This window comes from Lepeophtheirus salmonis, chromosome 3 (genome assembly GCF_016086655.4).
Source record: "Lepeophtheirus salmonis chromosome 3, UVic_Lsal_1.4, whole genome shotgun sequence".
Taxonomy (NCBI): Eukaryota; Metazoa; Arthropoda; class Copepoda; order Siphonostomatoida; family Caligidae; genus Lepeophtheirus; species Lepeophtheirus salmonis.
In genome coordinates, this window is record NC_052133.2 from 20,586,860 (window position 1) to 20,614,113 (window position 27,254).

The window sequence follows — 27,254 nt, forward strand, 5'->3', positions numbered from 1 at the left end:
ATAGAAGCCTAGGATATTTGGAATCTTTTATTTTTTTTGGTTTTTCAATTGGTGATCCTTAGAGTTGGGATATTTGTAATGAAAAATAAAAACTACCTACAAAAATTAGAAAAGGACAAAGGGTTATTACGTGTGCTCTTTTTTTTCTTTTTTGCTCAATATTCGGTCGTCATGTTGTTAATTTCTCATTCTGAAGTAAGCATTCTCGCCGTTCTTTGGTGTAAATTGTTTTAAAAGTTCATAATAAAATAAATATAGATGTAATTAACTATTATTATAATATTGTCCTGCACTAATGCTTTTAGTATAAATGTGGAAAGGTTCTCCTTTTTATGTAGTAATTAATCTACCCCCCCCAATCATATGACCCAGGGGCTGATACTAACAAGAGTCTTAATTCAGGTGTATAATATATATCTAGTATTCCTGCTCTAAATCCAAGACAAAGTGAAGGGTTCTACCTTCTTAATTGTCTTTTAAAAACCCATTATATATATTAATATACATAATATCTATAAGAAATGTCCCCTATTCATTGGCCTGTTCAAAAAGACCAAACAATTTGTGTCAGAAGGTAGAAAAAGTACATATTATAATCTATGTAAAACTTTTTATGAAATAAAACACTATTTTTTTTTTTTTTTTTGCTGTAATAGATAATTTGAAACAAATAAAAATCCTTTAATAAATCAATCATTTAAAAATCCAACAGATTGACGTTTCCAAAAAAAAAAGAAGAAGAAGAAGAGTTTCGAAGGTATTTATAGTTAATTATATGTACATAACAAAATATATTTAAAAAGCGATTTCCATTGATAAGATAATAATTCTATTTCTTCTTTTTAAAGTCTTTGGGACTCAGGACTTTAACGGATGAGGATGTGGAAATAAGATTCCGCACAGCAAGTGCGTCAAGCCTTCTTCGAGCAGATACCCGGCGCTCTAACTGAGGACGGAGATTACTTTGAACTGTTTCAATGACTTTATTTCCATCTACGTTCTCACAGTCTGTAAAGAAGAATAACGAAAAATAAATAAGATAAGTTGTGTGTTAAAGAATAAAATATAATATTATAATGTATGTATGTCTAACTATAAGTTATAGGATAGTTAATGAGGAGGGGGCTGTAGGGAAATTGAGTAAAAACGATGATAAGATTAGAGAAAATATCGTGTGTGTGTGTACATTTTATCTTAATAAACAATCTGACGTTACAATACGGGATAGGGGACAAAGAAGCTGCTTGGGAAGATTACCAGCGTTGAACTTCGTCTCTCTTTTTCCCTCACAATAACCCCCCCCCCTATGTAGATTAGAAGGGGAAACTTGTTTGAATAAGTTAATACTAATTGAAGGATTTTCTACATATAAGCACTTATTCAGACGGATATTTCTTAATAATCGTAGTCCGTGAACCGTTTATTTCGGCCTCACTCTATGGTCTCTCTTATAAATCCCAGTTATTCAACTTGGACGCACGCATATGAAACCCTTTAAACTTCATATGACGTCATTGTACCGATTGTCTATTTATATTTAGAAACACAAATGAGGCCTTCAACGATGATTCAATTACAAAGTCGTTATATACCAAATTTTAAATTAAACCAAAGTTTTTCTTGAGAACTAAATAGATGGAATTTTACTATGACACCGGTTTGGACTGAGCACCTGTAAAGGACCGAGTTAGTTTACCCCAACAAAAATTATAACGGTCTCAGGGGAAATGGTCAATTTGTCCAGGATTTCCAGATGGAAAATGAACATTAGTTATTACAAATTAATATCATTATAATAATCTTTCGTCTAAACCGTACCTCCTCAAAAAGAGGAGAAGAAAAAAGGCTCGAATCTGTTGGTAGACGATAGACAATTCTTCGCAACTATGAGACTATTCTTTATTTAATAGTAGGGTATTAATCGCCTTTTAACAACAGCTAATTTGAGTTTAACGTTTATAACCATTGGGATAAAGTAAATAGAGTGCTTAGGCTGTGAAGGGATTTTTTTTTTGAAGCCGAAAGTTAGTTGACCAAAACAATACGAAAATAGTTATTCATACTTCTATCCCCCAAAATCTTGTATAGAATCATTCTAAAATTCTATAGAAAACTAAAGATTTCCATACAGAAAATCAAATGTTAAATACAGAGTGAAGATCGAACATTTGGATATGGGATGCGCCCTCAATGTTAATAACATACCTATTTATTACTACTACAATTGGAATGTTTTGGTCAACTACGACGGCGTCAAATTCTTCTTGACATCATAACTCTTCTGTTTTTCAACGCTATGCTTCGAACACTGCCAATAAAGAATGGCAGAAAAGTTGACAGCAGACAAACGAATACATGTTAAATAAAGTTTTTTTCAAGTGACGTCATTATGTTTAAAGTCGGCCATTTTGATGGAAGTATAAACAACCACAAGATTATATGAATATGTGTAATCCCTTGTTCCTTTTCAATCAAGCAAAATGGTGAATTATTTTTACTATGTATTTGAATGTCCAAATGGGAGTGACTGACATAAGGACTTAAACCATTGCCATCTATCAAACATATATATGTATATATACCTTTATAAAGATATATATGGGGGTGCCTGCAGATTTTTTTAGGGGGGCCCTGGGTATAATCTTTCTCTAGGGGTGTTGGGCTTTTTTGACAAATGTTTTCTATAAATACCAAATTTGACAAAGAACTTTTTTTTAACTATTTTTCTTTATATATTTGAACGAATGATCTTTTTCGTAGAAAACTTTGATTTATAAATTTTGTAGACCAGATGATCATTGAATATAACTGGGGGAGCTACAGCTCCTCCCTCCCCCCTACGAACACCCTTGTATATATGTAGACAATAAATTTGTTATTACTTTTTGCAAGTATCAATTCATTTCTCGGATTATCTAACTTTTTTGACCCCTAATCTTCTCGTCAGTACCCATTATATTTAGTGATAATTTGAGTCAGCAAAGTGATAGTGGTACACTGTTGTGTCAGTCCTTAGTTATTCTATCCAGTCCAGTCTTAGGGAGCGGTTTTTCGGATTGTCAGCACAAGAAACTGATAAAAAAATAAGAAATAAAGAACCGAACTCTATAAGTTTTAGGACTGATATGCAAGACTGATCTGGACCGAAACTCAACTGGATAGGACTGCAATCTTTATTCCTAAATAAGAACCGATAGAACACTAGGCACAACTCATAAAAGAGTGAATAAAAAGGCAACGGTATACAAAAACCTTAAAAGGAATAATGAAAGCTTTAATTATGGTATTCAGACAATTACATTTTAAAAAAACCACTCCAGTTCGTATCGAAATACAGAGCCGTTATCACCAAGAGTAGTTGTAGTATTTATTGGCCTTGCATAATCCAGACATAGTCGTAGCACAGCACCGAAATGTATTTGCAAGAGTGAACCAATGAAATTATGATGGCCTCATAGTCACGCAACATTACAAGTGCATTATATAAATATTAGAATTAGTCTAAAAAAGTGTGGCAATGGTCTCTTGGCTTTTATGGTTCTATCGTCACTTCAAAAAAAAGACACAAGAAATTGTATCCCTCTTGACTCAATCCCTCAAACTCTTGTTCTCGGATAAAATGTACTTAACCCCAACAACAAGTTTATTTCTACATTTTAATACTACTATCTGTTGGGGACTGATATAAAGGGATTTTTGTTCATATTCATCATTTCCTTGCCATTTCAAATGAATACCTCTCGTTTCTCACTTATTTAATGCCTCCTTAAACAATGTGGTTATTTTTTTTGTCTCTGAATCTACTATATTAAACCCCAAATACGACGTTGTGCCTTGAGCATCCTACCCCTTTTGTCAGTTGAAATATATTTAAAACTGTGTTTTGTCCCTTCCACTTTTTTAATATATGTCTCTATGATCCAACCGCATAGACTGGTCATAGTCAATTATATATATGTCAGGATTACCCCTCCATTGTCAATGTACATACACATTTACTATTTATAAAAAGGTTTATGACAATGGACCATTAAGGTCCCTTTCATCATCCTCTTATAGAAAAATGGGGAATATATATAATTATTAATAAAATACAATTAAAATACTATAATAATTACATGACGGAGCCTCGAGGAGAAGAAATAGGGAAACTATTGATTTCCTCAAGAGGAAAGACATACTTTTTTTTTGGAAAAACATATATATATATAATGATAATGGTATTCTCGCTTTGACCTTGAGCACCCCCCATCTACATACAATGTCTTTCCATTTTCTACTATTTCACGCATACCAGATAATTTTATTCCTCTAAGAATACCTCTTTATACTAATATAAAGAAAAAAAGAAAAGAATATTTTATCAATAGCAAGTCAAAAGGAGAAATCTTTTTTTAGGCAACCAATAATGGTTATATAGGTATATAAAAGAGAAAATAGACGCTGTACATCGTACGTATAGCATTCAATGCAGTGTATATGTTTATAAAGGTGTATATATATGCTAAAAGCATATATTACAAAGGTAGTTTTTCTGAAGAAAAAAAAAATCTAAAAGTCACGATCTTTAGTAAATAATAATAAATCCTCTCTCGCTTTTTTTTATGTAAGATATCAGGTAAATATGAGGACTTGACGGGGAGGGGGGTGTAGGAAATGCTTCAACCTTTCTTCCGTAGCTTGTTTGATTATGCTTGTTGTCGTTTGTTGTACCTATTCGTATACTATACAATTCAAAGAGGAAAGAATTGGGGTTAATAGCATGGATATGTTTCACTCAGGGCTGATTTTGACAGAATATTTGTATGAATTGTCTATATGGCAAATTCATTTAATAAAAGTGAGACAACAGAAAAATTTCTCAACAAGTTTGACAAATTTTTCTTTTTAAATTGACTCGTATAATTTCTTAAATGAGTCAAATTATTTATCAAAGAACCTTTTTTTTTTAGAAGATTTTTTTTTCTTAAGTGTAACCCGAAAATATTATTAAATAATTGACAAAAACGTATTTTTTTCGACAAATTTGACAGTAAAATTAGTTAGAGGGGGGAAGGATGAGGTTGACATATTTTTCTGCAACTCCAAAATGTCCCTTCCCACCTATTTCACAATATTTATATAATTACAGGGAATTACTTTTGAAAGTGGAGAAACCAATTTTAAAAAAAATGAATTTTCAGCAGTTATATCATAATTGTTCATTCCCAAAAATTGGGACGCCTCCTGAAGTTACAACCCGGATTTTCAACTTCATATTATGCAGTTGGTAGGAATGCATTGATGCTTACGATCCAAGAGGAAAAGGGCATATTTAGAAGAGACAAAGTGTGTGCTAAACACAGAAAATGACTGCAGCTGACAGAATGTATGTTCAAGCCATGCTTGTAGGAATAGTAAATATGAAGGAGTCAAAGGGGTAGGCCGTGACTGCGAGAAGGGGATGCTCCGCTCCCCTGAAGGTAAAATTTTGTTGTCAAATTTCTCGAAAGGATAGGCTCTTTGTTCATAGAGTGATTAGTGAAAACCCGTTTTATGTTATTTCTTAACCGGCATAAGATTTTAAATTTGCTAGTGCCAAATTATGCTACGCTACCAATCGAAATCTCTTTTATTCCTCTTCTGATGTTTTTTCTTTCTCTAACAGATAGAATTTTTCAATCCATTTCTCAACCTCAAAATCAGTTGGTATTTAAGCCATTCTTTCCAACTGTGGTACTATTCTTTATTAAAAAGTAGAAGATATTGGTTCACAGCTACACATCAAAAAGTTTGAATACAACCAATCAACATTCAGAGAAATAATAAACAGGAACATAAGTAAAAAAACACGAGCTAACAATAAAATACCTCTTTGGTTAATTTTCATATTAGTGGCATCTCAATATTATTTTTGTAGTATCTTTCTTCAGAAAAAAGTTAGAAATTAACTTATATGTTGTAAGGCAACTCTTCCCAATTGTTGAACTATTCTTCATTTAATACATAATAGGGATTTCTTTACTCCTTAACAACAGCTGGGTTTGAGCTCAATCAATCAACGTTTAGAAGAATAATCAGGAGCAAAAGATGTAAATAATCAATGGTTGACAAAAAAAAAAAAAAAACCTAGAAGTTGTTGACGTAATTTTGAGACAGTATAGTACTACTACAATGCTTAGGACTACATCAAAAATCTCTGACGTCATGATGGATCACGTATTCCCTCGGGCTAGAGAAAGACTTTGTAGATATATACATTATAATCATATAATATGCGCAACATAGTGGAGTAGTAGCTACGGACTCTCATTAAAATGATGACCCCCTCGACCTTTAAGAATAAGTAAATTTTGTGTATAGATATATATATATATTTTAATTGCTTGTAAATTTCCTTTATACTACTGAACTAACGTTCATGCATATAGCACGATGAATATAATAAAGGCCAATGAACTACGAAACAATTAAGGGATTTCAGTAAATACTCCATTCAAATTGTATTTATAGATATTATTTTGTATGTATATATATATATACAAATAATCATTTTCTTGCAAGATAATACGATACAATTGTTCATTTACAAATGATTAGTATCTTTTCTTCAAGTGGACTGAATTCTACCACCCCCTCCCCCCCCACACACAAGTAGGTAGTATCATTACTGACTTACTTACGTTGTTGACTAAATCAATATTGATGATAAATATATATATTATATGTGTGTTCAATGTACATAATACAATATCCATCATGTCAGCCTAGTGATCCATAGATAATCAAACATAGGCACACTAGATACTTTTCATAACATGTATACCGAGTGGAAACTAAACTTTTACATAGTTTGCGTATTATTCTTGAATGTTTTATATATTTACAATAGAGAAAATAAACATTTGATCCCTTCCTGATATTGTAAGTTTTCCCCACTGATAAAGAAAATAAATAACACTTATTTATGATTATATTATTAGACGGTTTATTTTAACAATGAGATATATTATTTGAAACTACAAAAAAAAAGTGTTTAGAAGAAGAAAAATGCTGGTTATAGCCCCAAGGATCTCATCCCCACCGCCAGGATGTAATATAATGTCTCGGGAGTGTTTCTCTGCTAAAGGGAATGGACAAATTGAGTTCATCTCAATCCTATTCTTTCTAAAAGCTTTCTTGCCACTATCGTCCACCCTTTCAATGCCTCCTTTCTCTTCCAACTTCTTTTTACAATACAAGTAGTCTTCCTCACCACTCCAAGAAGCCTTAAAATCTCAGGTGGAATCCACACGAATTTAAATTGTGACTCTGATTTTTGAATCCCAATTGACGCGAGTAGCACCGAATATTTTAAAACTATTCTCTAGGAACCTATGAATTTTGAATTTCCACTCAGTACTCACTTGATCCAAGAGTCAATAAAATGAAATAAAATATTTTTGCAGTCAAATAACACACAATGAAAAGCAGATTTTTGTTTCTTTGTTCCGTCTGCAGAATGTGAACATTAAACATCTTACATACACACATATATACATAGGTGGTCTCACTCACCTAAAGAATGTGGTATTTTACCCCTAGTTTGTTGGTATGCGTAAAATATTACCTTATCAAAGGCATTTTATTAATGTACCTTCTATATAGATAATGGTCTCTTTTTCTCACTGCAGAAAAGATATGATGATGGTATACCATGGAACTTAGTTAATAACCAAGGTTCCCACGACTCTTTAAATTGGGTTCTTTAAATAAAAAGTATTTTAACAAAACATAACAAAACAAAACAAAATCTGAGAAGGAGAAAGTGGGAAGCCTCATTTGCCATAAAGAAATGTATTTTCATGTAGATTGTAGAAACTTATTTATAGACGTGCAGAGAGACGACTCCAAAAACAACTCTTTGAGTTGTTTTCGATCCTCAGGAAGGCAAAGTTACCTAGTACATATATTCATTGCTTCAAAATGTTGAATAAAGGATGATTGCATGTAGTGATTTAGTTCTCGAGAGCAAACTTAGTCTATTCTTGGCTTCGACTCCTCAAAGTCTTGAATCTAGGGTCTATAGCAGAAGAATAATATCTTGGTTCCGGTTCCAAGACAATTTCGAGACAATTTTTTTAAAGAACTTAAAATTAGGATCAGAAATCTATTATTCCGTAAAAGACAACCCCAAGTCAATTCCTAATCAATTCTTTGATCTTTTTCTTAGATTTGAAATTAGAACACGAAATATATCATTGGTTCTCACAACCTTTCCTCGGAAATAAGGGTCCAAAATCAGTTTGAAGGAGTTAGTAAATAATTACTCCAACTATCGAATTAATAATTGTTAAGAATTGTTCACAAATAAATCAAGTAAGGTCATCACTATGGAACTAAAAAAGATTTTTACTTGGTGTTGCACTGTCAAGACCATATCCGACATTATAAAGACCCCCAAAAGTCAGTGAGGCCACTATGTATCGCGTTAGAAATCATTTAGGCTTTGGAAACAATCTTACAGACAAGCCTTAGTAGACCAAGAAAATTGATATTTTTTCAAGGATCGATAAGTGGAAGGAACTGATTTAAAGTCATATACTAAGAAACGATACAATCCTATTTAAAACAATATATCCCCCCTCCCCCCTCAAAGTCGTTGTTTTATATATTGGTCACGGATGGAGGGATCTTGAACTAAAGTCTAATTGTATACACACTACAAAGGAATATTCATTTTAGTTCATATTCGACTTTGTCCGTGATTATCTCCTTTCAAGAGCCCTTTAGTTAAAAAATCTACCCTTTGCATGCGAAAATAATCAAGCTAATGTTAGTTTGTAATACGGGAAGTCTGGAACAGTCTAGCATATCTACAGAACTAACCAGCTTGACTGTCTGGGATAGAGTTGTATAAAATATGACTCAGTCGAACACTCTACTTTTCGTAGTTACAACTTGAAACGGGTGTTTTATTTTCCAAAACTGTTATAATTATTGCTTTAAATTTTGAAGAGAAAAGATCTAAAGGAAAAGTTAATGCATGAAAGACGATAATTAATACTGAGGATTTGATGCGGATTTATAAGTTTAAGTCATTGGACTCGGAGTAGAATAGATAATTAACATCGGAGTAATTCTTGTCTATATTATTGCTATATACGGAGCGGGGTTTGTTTTTATTTCCTTCATCGCATAGTAGTTTGCCGCTAAGGTAATGAAACGTCTTGACAGCTAAACCCCTCTCTTTCCAGACAATCTTCAAAACGTCAGGATTACTAGTGCGGGATTTGGCTGTATTGCCATTGAATTATATAGAAATCTCTTCTAATTAAAATGTTAAATAATTTTAAAAAATCTGGGGTTCCTGGCATTCAAATAAAGACCAAAAGATATAATTTAAAGCTCACGTTTTTATAGATAACGTTGTTTTAAAAGGAACAAAGGAAAGGAAATTCAACGTGCATTAAAAATAAATAAATAATATATATGAAAATGTTATATCCCCTATTAAATGATTATGAATGGTCAACTAACTTCGTGGAACATCATCGAGATAAGAATTATTCGATATAATATAAAGTATATTTTCATTTTTGCAGATTTTGTTTTAATATATAAATAACTTATTATTTACTATAGCCTGAGATTTTTCTCTCCAAGGATCCCATTTTCCCGGGACTTCTTGAGGCTTTACCCTCCAGTAAATTCCTGAGAAGTCCTGCATTTATTTATGCCATAATATAATCTTCATTGAATACATATTAAATGAATAACCCCTTTGTTAAATGTTTTTATAATGAATGCATAGCAAACGGTGCGGTATATGAATCGTTAATAAATGAGGCCCAAAGGACACGCTCTTTATATATTCTTTCTTTTTAAAAAATGATGATTTCTAAGAAATACATAAGTTTCATGGTGTTTATTATTTACTAACACGATCACCCCGTACTAATTAAAACTTGTTTCAAGGGATTCTGCTCTAAGACAATTTCCAAGGAAATGAGAAACCCGAGTCATCATTTATCTGGTGTGTCCTCTCATCCTTTAATACAATAGGGATTAGTTAAAACACTAAAATGTATAATCTAAAAATTCATTCACAGACCTAAGATAAAAAAATGACTAGGATGGGACTTTTGTAGAAGAAAAGGATAATAAAAAAAGCCCATCCCCTAATAATAAGACTAGTCCAGGGATGGCCAACCTTTTAATATAATGGGCTCCATACGACTTCAAATATTTTAATGAGCGACAAAACCTATTAAATTAAATTTCATGGAAATTGCTTTATAAAACAAACCTATTAAATACATATTTACTTCAAATTTAGGACAAATCTAATTTTTCAAGGCCAAAGTCCTTCAAAAAAGGCCAATTTGGATTTTTAGAATTTATTGAAAAAATTATATTTAGACCTTTTTTTTCAAAAAATATTCTCTCTTTTCTCATATTAAAATTTCTTTTCCAAGAGCTATAATTTTTCAAAAAAAAATTGTATTTGGGAAATATTTTCAATGTTTGTACATACTATACCCGTTCCACGCGTTTTGATGATATTGTAATCAATTTTGCTCAAAAAAATTTACTTGAAGTGAGAATGAGTAGTTGGCCGACCTTAAACAATAAGCGGAGGGGTTGGACAGCCCTGCATTAGTCTAAAGATGAACATAACATTTTTAGACAATTTAAAAAAAAATATATTCAAAGTGATTTTTTTTTTTTTTCATTATTGATATGTTTGTCGCATCTTCCTTTAGATTAGATCCGCTTAAAATTTATAATTTTATAATATTTTCCGGGATACTAATCAAAGACAATTTCCCGGTATATGAGAAACCCTACAGTATACATCGTATTACTGTATCCATATTAATCATTGAATCGTTGAAGCGTAGTCTCTGGATATCTTGGTTACTTACTCTAGTGTATGAACACATTATTAACGATGGTTGTATCTATGTATACATAGTATCTAACAAGCATGGTTGTATGTGTACTCAAAGACAAGAATAGGACCTGAGATAAAAACCTTTAAAGAAAATTAATGGTTCATAAGGGGATTCACAGCAGGAAGGTTCATCTAGGTAGGGATAGATAAATAGTTTTTTGTTTTTTCTCTCTTCTACCAAATCATAAAGATACTGTTTAATTAAGATAGGCAGGCAACCCGGCAATAGGTAGTATACCTATAATAACGTCTCTATCATAAATCATGACAATGGAAAAATATGAGTATTATAGGTAATGACTCCCCTTAAAGTGATTCGAAATGCTAAGGAAGGGCGAAGAGACATGATGAAGGAACATCCTCTCTTAATCATTAAGTGAGGATTGAAGAAACAATCCCCGTAATTAAGGGTATGGAGAGACTTATCATCAAAAACTTTCTAAATTAGGCTATCCATATTTTTATTTTAAATACGGAGGACTCGTAGCCGAACGGTTTTAGGGATTAAGGTGAGGATAGATGGTTCTATTCTGAAGTAAATATCTAAAATATAAATTAATTTTTATTCCTGTTAAAAATTTGGATGTATTTTTCTTTATTTTTTTTTATTCGACTTTTATTTCATGTTTCGTGAAAATCAATTCAACCCACACAAAAAACTGGACGTATTATGAATATGTAAAAAGTCCCAGGACGCTTTTGAACATGATATGAAAAGAAAATAGTATTTAAATTCTTCGGTAGGGTTCGAAAGGAAACCTACCAATTTTGGGTTATTTACTACTACTGCTGCTACGACGATATAATCATAGCCTTATTCTTTAATACCTTAGGAGGTGGAGAAAGAGAGAGAGAAACAGGTTTTAATTACTAATAATAAATTTTAATTATTGGCCATCGAATCAAGCTTTTGAAAGAGAGTTGAATAATATTTTCTTTGGGTTAAGTCAATGCTTGGGAAGAACGGGGAACATGTACGGGAAAGTTTTTATCAAGGGCCTTGGGAATGAGGCGAAATAATGTATATACACACACACACACACACACATTGGATACTTGGGTTATCATGCATTTTCATCACGTAATCTAGTTTTATAGTATGTTTGTCGTTTCATTTTGCTAGGAAGTAAGTAACCCTAGGTGTTTCTCACGCTATGTATGTTTCAATATATTTATGTACATATATACGAAGTAAGTTCTATGAATCTACCTACCTGGTGATGTTCGAATTGTACTAATGAGCTGTTCGTGTAGACTATCGATATACTTGATGGCCTCTTCTAATATCTCTCCCTATAATGATAAAAGAAACCGCATGAATACGCGTAGATTCAAACGTAGAGGAAGATTGTTCCCTTATTTGGTGTCCTACATACCTTTGAGACCCCTCTTTTGTGTGCCACGGCTGGCACAATGGATCGTAATCGACGATACTCCATGTTTCGAGCATATTTCCGATATTTTTTCGCTACACGCCGCCCTTGAAGTGTTGCAAGGGACGGAAGTCTAGGAATGGCACGACGTGGGGTTTTATAGTCTTTTTGTTTGGTTGAAGGAGAGGAACTGCAGGAGCAGGGAGTGGAAGATGAGGAACAGAGTAGGCAGAGAGATGAGGGGCCTGCGGTGAGCGTGGGGGACCGCGGTGAATTCATTGTCTTGGATTCCTGGAACATGTATTCATTATTAATTATGATATATACTTGTGAAAGAGGGATTTCTGCTTTATCATGATCAGAAACGTAAAACAGAACAAAAAATGATAATAATATTTCCCCCCCCCCTCATTTTTTAAATGACATTACAAATATTATCAGTATGTATTTCAAGAATCATTCTATGAAGAATAAAATACGGGGAAATTGCGTTCATTTAAGTGCCTATTATATACCTACATAGGTATATAAGTCATTAAGGATGAGTATCAAACTTAATATTCTACAATCTAATTCCATATTTTTATACCTCCCCCCCCCTCCCCCCCAACATCTTTAGAATGTTTATTTTCCAATAATGGCCTTCTTTTTCATCATTTGATTTGTCGTGTCGTCATGCTCCGATCTTATCAGACCGTAAAGGAATGGAAATAGTTGTGCAAGACTCCATACCTACCCATGAGTGAATCAATACAGATTCATATAACTTTAAATATTCCATATAAATATGAATAGCATTGACATTAATTATAACAAAAATGTTTTATGCGTTTTAAGTTTCTGAACTTTGACCTCAGAGATTTTCATGTATGGACTAGTTTTGTTTTTTGATTTGTTCGCAATTCCGCTCATGAAATTTCCCCATGTTTATATATATGCATGTATTTTCCATATTTGAGAAGCAAGAGAAGGACAGTTATTAAATGGCAATCATGCTACGAGTTCCAAGTACTTAATCGAATCTCGTTCACATGTTCAAATGTCAATAAATATGTTCAAGTGTACTCAAAGTTCATTATTAATATTCAAACAACTCTTTTACTTATTCATAATTTCTTCCGTGATCCTACAAACACTTGGAGTAGTGACAAAGATTCGCTATGGTAATCGAGAGCGGAAAATAAAAGAGACCTTCAGACTCAATGACAAAGTTTACAAGGCTCCTTTTTCATCCTCTTCCCTTACTCCAAGAGCTGGATTCGGCTATTCATCAGCAGAGCCGTATGAAAATGAAACCCCAGCGGATGAAGGAGCGAATCGGAACATCAAAACATATTCTGTTCTTCGTAAATCCTCTTCTCCATCCAGAGAAAAAGTGTCGAAGAAGAAAAGTTTTAGCTCCGAGCCAGTGGACTACTGTCTCAAAAGTCGAGGACAATTTGCATATCCCATGGACTGCAGTTCCTATGTCAACTGTTGGGACAGTACTGCCTTTATTCAGCAATGCTTTCCCAAATATTTAATATTTAACCCCATTACTCGAAGATGTGATTTCTCTTCTAATGTTCCACGTTCGGCTCGTAATTGTGGCAAAAGGTTTATACAAACTGAGGACATAAGTTCTTCCACTCTCACTGATAATCATTTAAGTTCCTCAAGAACAGTGCCGGAAGAGCCAAATAGTAAATTTTGTACAGATTTCGAGCATATAGGTTTAGAATGTGTTCCTCAAGAGTATTGTCATAATGGTATAATCGTGAAGGAGAGTCAAGGCACCTCTCATACGGCTAATAGGATATTCTACGGAGGAGGTTGAATTTTGTGATCCCTTTATAATATGTATGAGTCTATATGATTTTTGCACATTTTTTTAGATCATTTTATCTTAAGCGATGTCTAATTAATTTTATGGTTTTTAATCAGTATGGAATTGTCTAATTATATTTTTTGCAAAAATATAATTACTGTTTAGTTACTTGAAGTTGAGGATAAATAGTGCAAATATACCCTCATACATAGTTATAAAATATACCTATTGTTAATTCCCCCTATCAGAGCCTGAGCTAAAAATTTGTAATGGCCATGGAGATATTTGCTGTAAAAATGCAAATTTCAGAAAGGGTCGATCTCCAGACAAAGCACAACCTTCTCTTTGTCCAAGCGATTATACAGGATCCATTTCCTACGAAAATGACTGCAGGAAATTCATCAATTGTTGGAAAGGGATATCAAAGGTTCAGTCCTGCGCTCCAGGGACTCTCTATAATTCTGCAAGTGGAATATGCGACTTTCCATCGAAATCCGACTGTGGAACTCCTGCTTCGCTCATCAAAAATTCGTTAGACTATGATTACGAAGATGAATTTGACTACAGTGGAATCATAACCCCACGGTTTTTCCTTGAGAATGAGGAAAACACGGACTATGATGATAATGATGAGGATGAAGAAGAAGAGATAAGTCGTTCTGGAGGGAACAAAGTTCTTCCAGCACCTCCAACATCTGGGCAAACAATTCGTCTACGCGGTGGTAAAGCACCATATACTGGATATTTAGAAATGTTTCGGAATGATAAATGGGGCTTTGTGTGTGATGAAGGCTCTTGGACGATTCAAGAAGCAAATTTGGTTTGTAAGCAACTCGGATTCGTTCGAGGACTGAGAAAAACAACTCAGGTATCCAGTACTTTTGAATAATTATTACTCTCTCGAATAACTTGATGTACTTGACCTCAAAAATGAAAGGACAATTTTTAATTATGTATGTATGGGTATTTTTTTAAGTACAAAAATCCTACAATTGGCAACGCCACTATGTAGTGTGTACGAGATTTCTGAAGAAATCCATCAATTAATGAGAGGAAAACAAGTTTTTGATTGCAGACCCCTAAAAGCAAAATGACTAAATACATGTTAAATGCGTACATAACAGATGATAAATCATTATTATAAGAGATGTAGATATTTCGTCTAAATAACGGCTACTATCTTTTTCAAATCTCTTTAGGGCCTCATACATGGAGGAATCAACGAAGAGCGAAAAATGACAGAGTCTGTTGAATGTTCCGGAGGCGAAACATCTTTGGACAAATGTAAGATCCGTTACTCAACTCCTGGGAATCGATACGGATCGTGTAAACCCTCTTCTAATATTGTATCTATTACTTGTGTCCATGACAGTCTCGCATCCTGCAAAACGGAGGGAGAGGTCCCTTGGGGAGAGTCCTGCTACTCTGTGCACACAAAGGAAGCAAATTTCCATGAGGCACAGTCAATTTGCAAGGGGGAAGGGAAGACCCTGTTGGAAATTACGTCACAAAGGGAAAATGATTTGGTGTCTGAGCTTTTATTGCATAATAAACTCTCTTCGGATCTTCTTGGGGAAGTGTGGACCGGAGGATTAGCTTCCAAAACAAAGAGATCTGCTTCCTATATATGGCATGGATCTTCAACTTTTATTTGTAAGTTATTTTTGCTTTTTAATCTCATGTCATGGTCGTAGGGATCCATAATTATCCTGTCATCAAACATAATCTACGTAAGGTAACTCCTATTTTCCTTACCTACTGATGAAAAAGGAAATTTATACCTCATGTGACTTCTCTGATCTCTTCCTCAAATGGTTGTTTATCGCTATTCACAAATGAGTCAAATTATATGTACATAGAACGTATAAAACAAAAAAGATTTTGCAACATCGTGTATCACGCAATTTTTTTCTCTCTCTTTAGCTAAAAAAAAACCCCCACAAATAGCAAGTAGATGCTTTAAAAGTAAATATATCATCTTTCAAAATTGACACTAAAAATTATTTACTCACATATTGGGTCACTTTTATGAAAGGGTTTAGTTTGCATGTCTAAAAGCTATTCCATTATAACTCAAAATACCAGATAATAATTTATCAATTATGTTAGTGAATAAAAGATTAATTTTTAAACATTCTGTGATTAGTATTTCAGAACTGGTGGCCAGGTTGGGATGGCCGAAGAACGGCAAGCAGCAAAAATTTATATAGAGCAAATGCAAAGGGTATTAAATTTAGCCGAAAGTTTCCTTTTATCGAGTCATCCCTTCGACGAAGAAGGGATCTTCGCTTAACCGACTATTACTTTTGGACCCTTGAAGACTTTTCCATTAAACTTCCTTTTATTTGTGAGAGTAAGAAAAATGATATTGGATGCATAATTGGTAATGGAGACTCCTATGAGGGATCTGCAACTCGTGGAGAGAGTGGAGTCACGTGTCTCCCTTGGAAGTCTCCTTTTTTGACAACCATTTTGGATAAGGTAATGATTGCTTAATATCGCATCGAATTGATTTTATCTTCCTACCACATATATAGGAAAATATTAATAAATTAGGACCGCTTCAAGACAATAACTTTTGTCGTAATCCGGATGGGGATATTGGACCGTGGTGCATAGCTCCAAATGGGGAATTTGACTACTGTGATATTCCTACATGTCCTGAAAATGCTGAGATCCATAGTGATCAGAAAATTATTAAGCATCGGTGTCCTCCCGGACATTTTCAATGTCAATCCGGCGCCCAATGTATTTTGAAAGAGTATGTTTGTGATGGACATGAGGACTGCATAAATGGTGCAGATGAAAAAGAGATTGTTTGCTCTGAAAATATTGCATTCAAAGCCCTTGAAGATTTCAACAAATACTCTAAAAATAGATTGTATGTTGCTTACACTGAGAGATGGTTGGATGTGAATGTGGAAGCGTGTGCAAGGCACTGTTTAGAAGCTGGGGACTTTGTTTGCAGGTCCTTTAACTATCATCATGATAAAAGATTATGTACATTAAATGAAGAGGACATTGGATCCATGGGAATGAAACGTGAGGATCCAGAATGGGACTACTATCAAAATATCAACACGGGTAACTTTTGTGAAAATGAAGAGTTGACTTGTCCATCAGGGAAATGTCTCAAAGAGAATGAGATCTGTGACGGCAAATCCGACTGCAGTGATAATTATGATGAGAGGGATTGCTCAGACAAGCCCAATGTTGAAATACGATTAATTGGTGGCAAGGCAGGGCCTCATGAAGGTAGAATTGAAATAAAAGCGTTTGATTATCCTTTTGGAGGGATTTGTGATGATGGATTCAACATTGGAGAGGCCAATGTAGTATGCAAATCCTTGGGATATTCATTGGGAGCCAGTGAAGCAAACTTGAATTCCTTTTTTGGCTATTCGGATGGAAAACAAATTCTTATGGATGAACTCCATTGCATAGGCAATGAAACATCAATATTGAACTGTAAATTTGATCCCTGGACCCAACATGATTGTAGTAACAAGGAATGGGCAGGTGTTCGTTGTAAGATCTCCCAAAAAGAATGTGAACCCGAGGAATGGAGATGTAATGATAGTCAAGAGTGTATTCCTTTGGACTTACTCTGCGACGGAGAACCAGATTGTGTTGATGGCAGTGACGAATCTCTAAAACAATGCAAAACTCCAATCGAGCTTCGATTGGTGAATGGAAATAATATGACCTCCGGGAGAGTTGAAGTACTCTTTAAAGGTGTTTGGGGAACAGTTTGTGATGACAATTTTGGAGAAGCTGAAGGAGGAGTGGTCTGTCGAAATTTGGGCTTCAAAAATCATGAAGCCCTTATTCATGGACAAGCTGCCTTTGAAGCAGGAGAAGGGCCCATTTGGATAGAAAGTATTCAATGTGAAGGAACAGAGTCCTCTCTAAAAGAATGTCATTCCTCTTCGTGGTCGCCTTCATATCGATGTAAACATATGGAAGATGTTGGACTTGAGTGTATACCCAAAGAGGACAGGTAACAAATAGTCAAATTAATCCCTATTTTTAAGACAAGTATTGATTTTGTGTTTAGCGACAAAGGAATTGACAGAACGAGGTTTGATCCCTTTTTTAAAGTGGAGTGCGGAAAATCCTTAATCAAAGACTCGGATTTACCCAGTGAACCCATTGCTAGAGTGGCTGGAGGACGTCAATCCAAACCAGGATATCAACCATGGGTTGCAAGTGTTAGAGTTCAAGGATCATCTAATAGCTATCACTGGTGTGGAGCTGTGATTTTGTCTGAGTTCCATGTGTTAACGGTTGGACATTGTATGGAAGATTATCCTAAGGATGTTTATAAAGTCCGAGTTGGGGATTGGGACATGGAGGTGAGGCCCTTCGAATGATTTTATTACGAAAATTCATTCATTTTGAAGCCCCATTTATATATATATATATAGAGAGAGAGAGAGCGAAAATGAATGACCCCTTCAGCTCATAGATAATTTAATGCCTTCCATTCATTTATACATGTATAGGTACCAGATGTTCAAGAACAAGAGTTCTCCATCGAGGATGTACATTTCCACGAAGAGTATAATATGAACAAATATCTCAATAACGACATAGCCCTCATTCGAATTAAACCAAACCGTGACGAAAGTGGTATTAAATTCGGAAGCCGCGTCGTACCCATTTGTCTCCCCACTAAAAATGTAGTCTACTCTCCCAACTTGGAGTGCATTATTTCAGGTTGGGGATCCACGAGTATCTCGGAACTAGGATTTACACGGTTCCTTAAGGTGGGTTATTCCGAGTCTGAGCAAATTTGGAATGTTACTTATAAGATCAAATTAAAAGGGATTTGAAAAAAGCGTGACGAATGAATGAAATTGAATCCCTGCCACGTTTTTTGTGGGTCTAAAAGAGTGGATTTGAGGCTTCTTTGTTCCCTTATTATAGAAACATATACAAAATATAATTTATGTAAATGGAGTCTTGTTTATTTAGGTGGCCAAGATCCCATATTTGGAGACGTCCAAATGCATCAATCCTCGTGTATATGGTGAGAAAAAGTTGAGTAATGGTATGTTCTGCGCGGGATTTTTAGACGGCGGAGTGGATTCTTGTCAGGGAGACTCCGGCGGAGGGCTTATATGTAAAACAGGAGAGAATTCTTCAGCACTCTTAGGACTCACATCCTGGGGCTATGGATGTGGACGACCCAACCGACCAGGGGTTTATACAAAAGTTGTAAATTACTTGGATTGGATCCAAGAACGAATGACTTTATAGTCGGAATCATATTTGTGTGATTATAGCCCGGGAAAGGAGGAAGGGGTTATTCCTTTCGGCCCATTTACATATATATTATACACTACATAGAGGATATTCTGACATACATATATTTATTCTTACTGAATTCATTAAATTTCAAAGAAAAACGTGATCAAAAATTTAATAATCAAATAAAGAAACATAAAGGACTTACATCACACATTATTTATTCCTCTGTCTGTAGGGATATAGTTTTAATCACTCATAGAAAACGGGGAAACAAATATTTGTTACGTATCGGGTGAATATTTACATACACAGGGCACCGCAGAAACAACTCCCTGGGTCAAGAGGGAATCAACACACGACTACTCAACTAAAACGACTCGAAAGGAACGTAATGTCAAGACGAAAATAAGAAGAATAAAAATAATAATACAAGAAGTTTAATAGGAATCTTAAAAAGAAAAAAGTAAAGCGCGCCTGGGGATTCTTATTCCTATATTTTTTGGGTATTATACATAGCTGTAAGAGCTTCACTCATATTTTTCTTCGTGTCTTGAATGCATTACTTACTTGACTCCTCTACACACAAGCACACACTTACCCCCCTCTTCTCCCCCCAAGATGACGAGTAAAAGGAGGGCGACTGGTGAACAGGTAGATTACACATCTCTGCACCTGAGTAACTTAAAAAAATGTGTACCTATTATAAAATGCTAATCAGCTTATATGTATATTCTTGTTACTTATTATTGTAACTCTTGAATGACAGAAGAATCCCTCCTCAATTTTATAACATTCCATTCATGGTGGATAATCGAGGACTTAATCAACCCAATGAAGGCTATAAAACAAAATTGACGAAACGCACCTGTTATCTAGAAGAGATTTCGCTTTTCAGAACTCACCATGGAAGTAATCCCCCGGCCAGGGAGGGCGACCAATACAAGTCCGTTACTACGATCAAATCACCCCTCCGACTAAAATTTTGTTGACAAATTTGTCGAAAAGGCAACTTTTGTTGTCAAAAAATTAATATATTTTGTCGTTTTTTTCCCTTACAATTTGAAATTAACTATATTCATTGTTGTGATTAAAAAAAAATGATCTATGAAAGGTCATTTGTTAAATATGAAAAAAAATGTCAAAAACATCCTGTCAAAAATTGTCCAAGTTTTGTCAAAAATCCCTCCCCCAAAAAAATCATAATAACGGGCATAGCCCAATAACTTATTTAATCGTAGTATTTATCGGCCCAATTAATAGTGAGTCACTCAAATCAAACCCCCACTCCTCCAATAACACAGCCATGATTAGGGGACAGACCACATATGATGATGATTTATCATTTTCCCTCGTGACGTATGTAACTTTTTTCTTCCTTCCCAGAATATACCATTTAAATATTCAATAGTGTATGAGCAAACTAAAAACAAATTATTTATAATGGAGTGCTACTGTACATATTTACTAATCGCTCCTACGACAGATTTCTAATGAGTATTCCCCCCTCCCCCTCTTTTAGTCTTTTTTTTTTATCGGTCCGATCTTTTTTACCATTAATCAGTCCTCAGTAGCGATTAGTCGGTCCTTTAGTCTTTAAGGAAAACTCCTAAGACTGACAAATTTGATTAAGACCGAATTGATAGAACTGCATTCTTTTCGGATTTTTAGACCGATGACAAATGAGATACTAATAAACAAAAACAAATGTGTTATGTATTTTGTTTCAATCTCTTAGCCGCCGCCAGATGGCACCACTGTTTTGTGTTGTGTGTATACAAGCTATTAATAAGTAAACAATTATTTACCCTTATTTAAGGATTAAGTTTATGGAGGTTATATCGTTAGGTATAGAGTAATTTATGACACCCCCAGAGACACTAGTCGGCAAAAAGTATTCTCATAGTAAACATTTAGTTAAATGAATCACGTGGTCATCCTTTCGACACTTGGTGTATATCTTACAAATAAATCAAGAAGGAAAAAAAAAACATAGTGGAGTTGTTATTTTTTAAATACCTATATTTAGATAGAAAATTAATTTCAGGAATTATCTAAAATTTCTGTTGAACTTGCGTTTGAGGAAATATAAACAAAATTATGATTAGTTTAAAACCCCTTAACCAGATTAAGGCCTACAAATATAAGTATCATAATTTGAAACAAAAAATATTAAAATCTCATAAACAAAAAGCATAAAATATCAACTGAACAAAAAATCAACAAATTAAAAAAAAATCACAAATCATGACATCATGTCTCATACCAATTCTGGTCATCACAGAAAAAATACCAACATGTAAGAGACAAGCTTGTTTCTTCAAGCTCTTTTTAAAAAGTTCCGCAATGTGAAAAAATGTATAGTTGAGTTTGATGGATGATATCTAATAATATCTGAGGGTCCGTCCAAAAACCCTCAATCATCTTAGGAATCTTCATTTGGAACGCTCCTATCTTACAACCGCCGAAATTAAAATTTGACGAATATTTTCCGCCACTACGGGTTCTCTATAGTTATATTCTTTGCTAAGTAACCCTTAATATTTAATAATGCATTCTCTATGGTTTTAGCTTTAAGAGTTTAAATTTGTAGTTCGGAATAATTGGGCCTGAATAGACCTAAAATCCATTTTCTGAGCCACAGGTTCATCTGGAGATAATTGATATAATTGTAATACCCCATTTATTCCGGATTCGATCACTATGCTTGGTTTTTACTTCAATACTCTTTCAACAAAATCAATCATGATTATTAACTTACAAAATTGTTATAATTATTTTTTTTGATTTGTCTTCTCTAAAAGATTTAAATTCCATAAATGTTCAAAAAAAAATTTGTCTCTTTTAAAAGAAATATAAGTGTCAAATTTTGTCTTTTCTCACTTCTTATAAAATATTATTTTTTGTCAAATTTGGAATTTACAAAAATAAAGAATGACAACAAAATTCTCAAAAAAGCGCAACACCCCCAAAGAAAAATCTTAGTCACGGCCCAGCCATCATAGACTTTCTGCAATCCCAAATCGTCCCCCTCTTCATCTCCAGATTTAATTAGTTTATAAAGATATATATTTTATGGTGATTTCACAAAGCTCGTGCTGAATTCCAGCTAGAATATAGTTAAATCTAGTAAAGGCATTCACGCTTAATACGGATATTCGTTCATGGACGTGAAAGTTCCTTTGTAGGATAGAGTATACAACTAATTCGATATAGGTGATTTTTTCATGGCTGACAGATTTTGTCGGTCCCTTAAGTGAGGTTCTAGGACAGGGGTAGGGAACCTTTGAGACATGGAATACCAACTTCAACCTTTCTAGTGTGGCACTATCAGCAATAATGGTAAAATTCATACACAAATTACAGGAATATATTCTAATTTGTGCGTGCCATTGAATATGCATCCCATAGGTTGCCGACCCTTGTTCTAGGAGGATGACCCTGAAACATTATCTGCCTTCACGTCGTTATCTTTATTGTATCATGCAACCTTTCCTCCAAAAAGAAGATGTAGAATATGTAGATAGTTTTTTATTCGATACCCAATATTACTTCGTAATATTTAATTAAAATAGTATTTATACATTTGTATTTGTGAATGATTGTCAAACTTTCTTCATAGAAATAATAAAATAGCCAATACAAATTATTCACGAGGGAAAATCAACACGACATCTTTTGGAAACGGAGAATAGTTTATCAAAAAGAATAAATTATGAAATACCCATGACGTATCAAGGAGGAAGGGGCACGTTTTTGCCATAGCACTTTTTTGCCTTGAATAAGAATATATAAATTATAATAGGATTGTAAGTGGAATTTTTAGCTTTGTTTTTGAGGTTTGAGAAATTAGAAACATTAGGTAAAGAAGCTAAACAATCATAGTTCACCATTTTTAAATGTATATTGTAATATAACAATTTATTACCATAATTAAATCAATTTACAGATGTCAATAGGTAAATAATGTATTTTTAAATAGATAATTTAATGAATTATATTAATATTTATTCCAATTTTTAAATTTAAATATGTATGATTTTATTTATTTATTCGAAATATTAATAATGGATTTGGTAGATTATTTTGACTTTTTAATTCAATTTGAGAATAAAAAATCATTGATTTTTAAATTGGATAAGATTCGTAAGTATGCTCCAAACTTTGGTCCCTAAAATTCTCACACCTTTCCCAAATGATATCATTTTAGGCCTGCATAACATTTTGAAATAGATTTAATTATTTCAACATGGATCTTATCAAAATATTGATATCATCTACAACTTCATTCTAGTTCGATATTTATTGGATTAACTAACAATGACACCATTTATAATTGGAAATGAGGAAATATTCCATCGATTGCATCATTTTGAAATGAAATCCATAAAAATCTGAATCACAGTCTAAGACTCACTAAAAAAAAGGCAACTTCTTATAACCGATTAAATTTTGGTGTTTAGTCTGAGACTGATTCTCAAACCCCCCAAATCACTTAAGAACGGGCTGACGAAAAATTGGTCTCAGACCAATAGTAACAATCTGTATTTCGAACAGTTTGGTTTTTAAACTATCTTGTATTATTCACGGAACTAATGTGCGTACAATTTGAGTTATTGTTTGATAGGTCTCCTTCTGAGGCCTTTCGAAATGAATGTTTCCAAATTTTTTGGACGATTGTGTATGTTTTTTTAAGTTTTATAAGTATATAAAAATAGGGTGATTAGTAATTTGCTCTGATGTTGCCCAAAAAAAACCCTTGTTTGTCCATATTTCATCATCATACGGGTTCCTCCTCTTCTCTTTCATTTCTTTCTTCAGCAATCTATACTTATCTATGCTTCCTTTGAACCCTCGCATTTTTTTTAGACTACATCAATATTATATTAATTGATAACGAGTAGATTTATACATATATAAGTAAATATACATCAGATCTGTAAATCATTCAGCATTATCATTTGAATCTTTTATATTGACTGTAATGAAGATCCTACTACCAACGGCTCTTGTCCTTATGGTCTCAACCAAATGGACTTATTCAAAGTCCATTGAGCCCTCCTCGTCAGAAAACACTGCCTCACTTTCCTTCGATATATTTCATATTAACGACATCCATGCTCATTTTGATCCAATGAATGCCAAAAATGGTAGATGTCGTCCTGATTTGGAGGAGTGCTATGGAGGATTCCCTCGTCTATATAATGTCATCGAGGATCTTAGATCAAAGTCTGACAAGTCCTTTTTCTTTAATGCGGGAGACTACTATCAAGGCACGATTTGGTACAGTGTTTTCAAGTATAAAGCCGTGATGGAGTTTGCAAACATGCTCAACTACACAGCCATGAGTCTGGGGAATCATGAATTTGATGATGATTTGTCAGGGATTGAACCCTTTGTTAAGGGAGCAGACTTCCCTGTTCTTGCCTGTAACATCAAAGTCAAGTCCAACAACGAATATAAGTTTAGAAAATCCTTTGTGGATACGAGTCTCGGAAAAAAGGTAGGGATCATTGGATATATATCCACCTCAACACCTATTATTACAAACCTCAATGTTGGAAAAGTCCTTGAATTCACTGATGAGATTGAATGTATCCGACAGGAAGCCCAAAGGCTTCAGAAGGAAGAAGGAGTAGATATTTTGATCGCTCTTGGACATTCTGGATATGAAGTCGATATAGAAATTGCGAAGGAGGTAGAAGAATTAGATATAGTCGTTGGGGGTCATTCACACACATTCCTCTATCCGAAAGGAGACACTCCTCCTTTGGAAGATGAGATTAATGGAGACTATCCTACTTATGTTAATCAGGCTTCAGGACGAGTTGTGCCTGTTGTTCAAGCATTCTGCTTTTCAAAATATTTAGGTCAATTTAAGGTCAATTTTAATGACAATGGAGAGCTTTTGGAGCCCGTGGATGGAACTGGGGTCTCTCTTGCAAAGGTACATCTCCTTGATAACGAGGAAAATCAAGATATTCTTAAACTAATGGAAACCTACAGAAAAAATTTAACCATGTACTATGAAGAAGTCGGCAAAGCGGATTTAGACCTCAGGGGCAAATTTTTGCAAGAGAGTAATTTAGGTAATTTGGTAGCTGACTCAATGGCCTATGTAGGAGGTAGTCCTGGTGCAATTGCTTTCGTGAATAATGGTGGACTTCGGTCCGACATAGGGAAAGGTGAAATTACTCTCGAAGACATCATCACAACCCTTCCCTTTAGTAATAAATTGGAAAAAATGACCATCAAAGGAAAGTCCATTAAACAAATATTCGAGAACATTGCATCCAAGTGGGGAAATAATACCTACACCACGTTTCTCCAGGTTTCCTCTTCTCTGAAATTGAAATTCCTTCTCAAAAAAGACAATGTAGGCTCAAGACTAACAAATGCGAGCATTAAATCGGAATCTACGGAGGAATGGAGTGAAATGGAGGATGAGACCATCTATGATATCATTCTTCCAAGTTTTCTAGCTGATGGAGGCTTTGATGGTCCAAATTTTGCAGAGTTAGCCATAAGTAGAAAAGATATAGAGAAGCTGGATAATGAGGCTCTTCTCGAGTATATCAAAGAATTTTCTCCCATCAATACGAAAGTAGAGGGACGGATCAATGTAATTGATAAAATGGATGGATCCTCCAAGAGATTAGAATCTTCCTTTTTCAAATCATTTTATGGTGTTGTTATTCTACTCTTATTGAAAGTAATGTTTTAAGACCTTTTATTCATTTTATGGACTGTGATAATTAATTAAGTAATCTAGATATTTTTCATTATTTTCCCCTGTTTTTGTTTTTTTAGAGTAAATAAAAATACTCCACGTGATCTAGAAATATTAAGTTTTTTGTAAGGAACAAAAATCAAAATAATTTATTTTGGAAAAGAATCTCAAATATTACATTTTCTAGTCAAAAGCCGAAATTCCTTAATTTGGAAGGAAAGCGGCTACAGCCCCTCCGGACGCCTCTGATAGTAGATACAAATAACCCTTGATACATTACAAATATTATCTTTTCTGAGATAAATGATTTAATATACATACATTAACAATGTATGTATGTAGAGGGTATTTCTTCATCTTAAATCAGCTATGAATTACATTCTAATTGAATTTCTTCTTATCTTTGTCAAATTGTTATTTATGATATGTGATTCTATTTAACTGGATAGATGTTACATATTTTGACAATTGTAAATCATGGCCTACATATCAAAGAAACCACAGCACGTTAGGGCAATGATAAGCTTGAGGAGAAAAAAAAAATTTATTTCAAATATTTAAAAAAAGATCTTAAAATCTTTTTTTATAGTTAATCATAAATCATCTTCAAATTCCTTCTAAAGACTTTTCAGAACGCTCATACTTAATTTGCATAATCCTATTTACAGTCAAACCTGGTGTAAGGGCATATGTTTTAAGCCTGTTATCGTACTAGGAAGGCATATTGACAGTTTTAAAATTGGAAAAATAGGGAAACCTTTTTTAATAGGTCCCCCTCACTGTGACAATGCCTTTTTTAGTTTTTCTTGCCTGACCGCTTAATACAGGTAAAAAGCATGGAGTCTACCATGAGATATTGCTTTGGAGACAATGATAACTATATCAACTGTTTATCTACGTATATCTAGAGTAAAGTTTTCGACCAATGAGCAGGGAGAATATCTGGTCTGCCATGAAATAACTGAATATACAATTAGTCAAAAAATTGAATTAACCATACTTAATTTCGAAACATTTCCTCACAACATTGCCTATTTATTCTACATTATATAAAAATATTAAAAATTAAACTGTAGAAATCCATTTTTTGGACGGTAAATCTTTTAAAGTTGTAATATAAGATATGTTTTTTAGTTTTAGCTATGATATTATCCAATGGAAATAAATATGCAAAAAAAC

General features: G+C 33.8%; 4 protein-coding genes across 4 annotated transcripts in view; 2 read left to right on the forward strand and 2 right to left on the reverse strand.

The window, feature by feature from the left end:
- Nucleotides 1–27,254, reverse strand: part of LOC121114586 (phospholipid-transporting ATPase VD) — a 267,528-nt gene that overhangs the window by 190,191 nt on the left and 50,083 nt on the right. The window lies entirely within an intron of this gene.
- Nucleotides 745–19,755, reverse strand: LOC121114584 (uncharacterized). Its single transcript, XM_040708589.2, has 4 exons — nucleotides 19,554–19,755; nucleotides 12,292–12,579; nucleotides 12,130–12,208; nucleotides 745–1,008 (listed from the first exon to the last, which is right to left on the reverse strand). The coding sequence occupies exons 1-4, from the start codon at nucleotides 19,560–19,562 to the stop codon at nucleotides 830–832; spliced, it is 555 nt and encodes a 184-aa protein (XP_040564523.1). The 5' UTR covers nucleotides 19,563–19,755; the 3' UTR covers nucleotides 745–829.
- LOC121114583 (uncharacterized) lies at nucleotides 13,165–19,552 on the forward strand. The gene is made up of 8 exons (XM_040708587.2): nucleotides 13,165–14,099; nucleotides 14,344–14,963; nucleotides 15,295–15,748; nucleotides 16,242–16,576; nucleotides 16,633–18,095; nucleotides 18,153–18,450; nucleotides 18,601–18,864; nucleotides 19,073–19,552. Exons 1-8 carry the CDS (start codon nucleotides 13,328–13,330, stop codon nucleotides 19,355–19,357), a joined length of 4,491 nt encoding a protein of 1,496 aa, XP_040564521.1. The 5' UTR covers nucleotides 13,165–13,327; the 3' UTR covers nucleotides 19,358–19,552.
- LOC121114354 (protein 5NUC) lies at nucleotides 24,250–26,187 on the forward strand. The gene has a single exon (XM_040708300.2). It carries the CDS (start codon nucleotides 24,330–24,332, stop codon nucleotides 26,067–26,069), a length of 1,740 nt encoding a protein of 579 aa, XP_040564234.1. The 5' UTR covers nucleotides 24,250–24,329; the 3' UTR covers nucleotides 26,070–26,187.

What these genes read in the sequence shown, in the direction of transcription:
- LOC121114354 (XM_040708300.2), top strand. Translation starts at nt 24,330, where the DNA reads ATGAAGATCCTACTACCAACGGCTCTTGTCCTTATGGTCTCAACCAAA.
- LOC121114584 (XM_040708589.2), bottom strand. An exon ending in ACAAAAGAGGGGTCTCAAAG is followed by an intron (nt 12,209 to 12,291) that starts GTATGTAGGACA and finishes TTATCATTATAG; the next exon opens with GGAGAGATATTAGAAGAGGC. An exon ending in TACAATTCGAACATCACCAG is followed by an intron (nt 1,009 to 12,129) that starts GTAGGTAGATTC and finishes TCTTCTTTACAG; the next exon opens with ACTGTGAGAACGTAGATGGA.
- LOC121114583 (XM_040708587.2), top strand. Translation starts at nt 13,328, where the DNA reads ATGTCAATAAATATGTTCAAGTGTACTCAAAGTTCATTATTAATATTC. An exon ending in TAGGATATTCTACGGAGGAG is followed by an intron (nt 14,100 to 14,343) that starts GTTGAATTTTGT and finishes TCCCCCTATCAG; the next exon opens with AGCCTGAGCTAAAAATTTGT. An exon ending in GACTGAGAAAAACAACTCAG is followed by an intron (nt 14,964 to 15,294) that starts GTATCCAGTACT and finishes AAATCTCTTTAG; the next exon opens with GGCCTCATACATGGAGGAAT.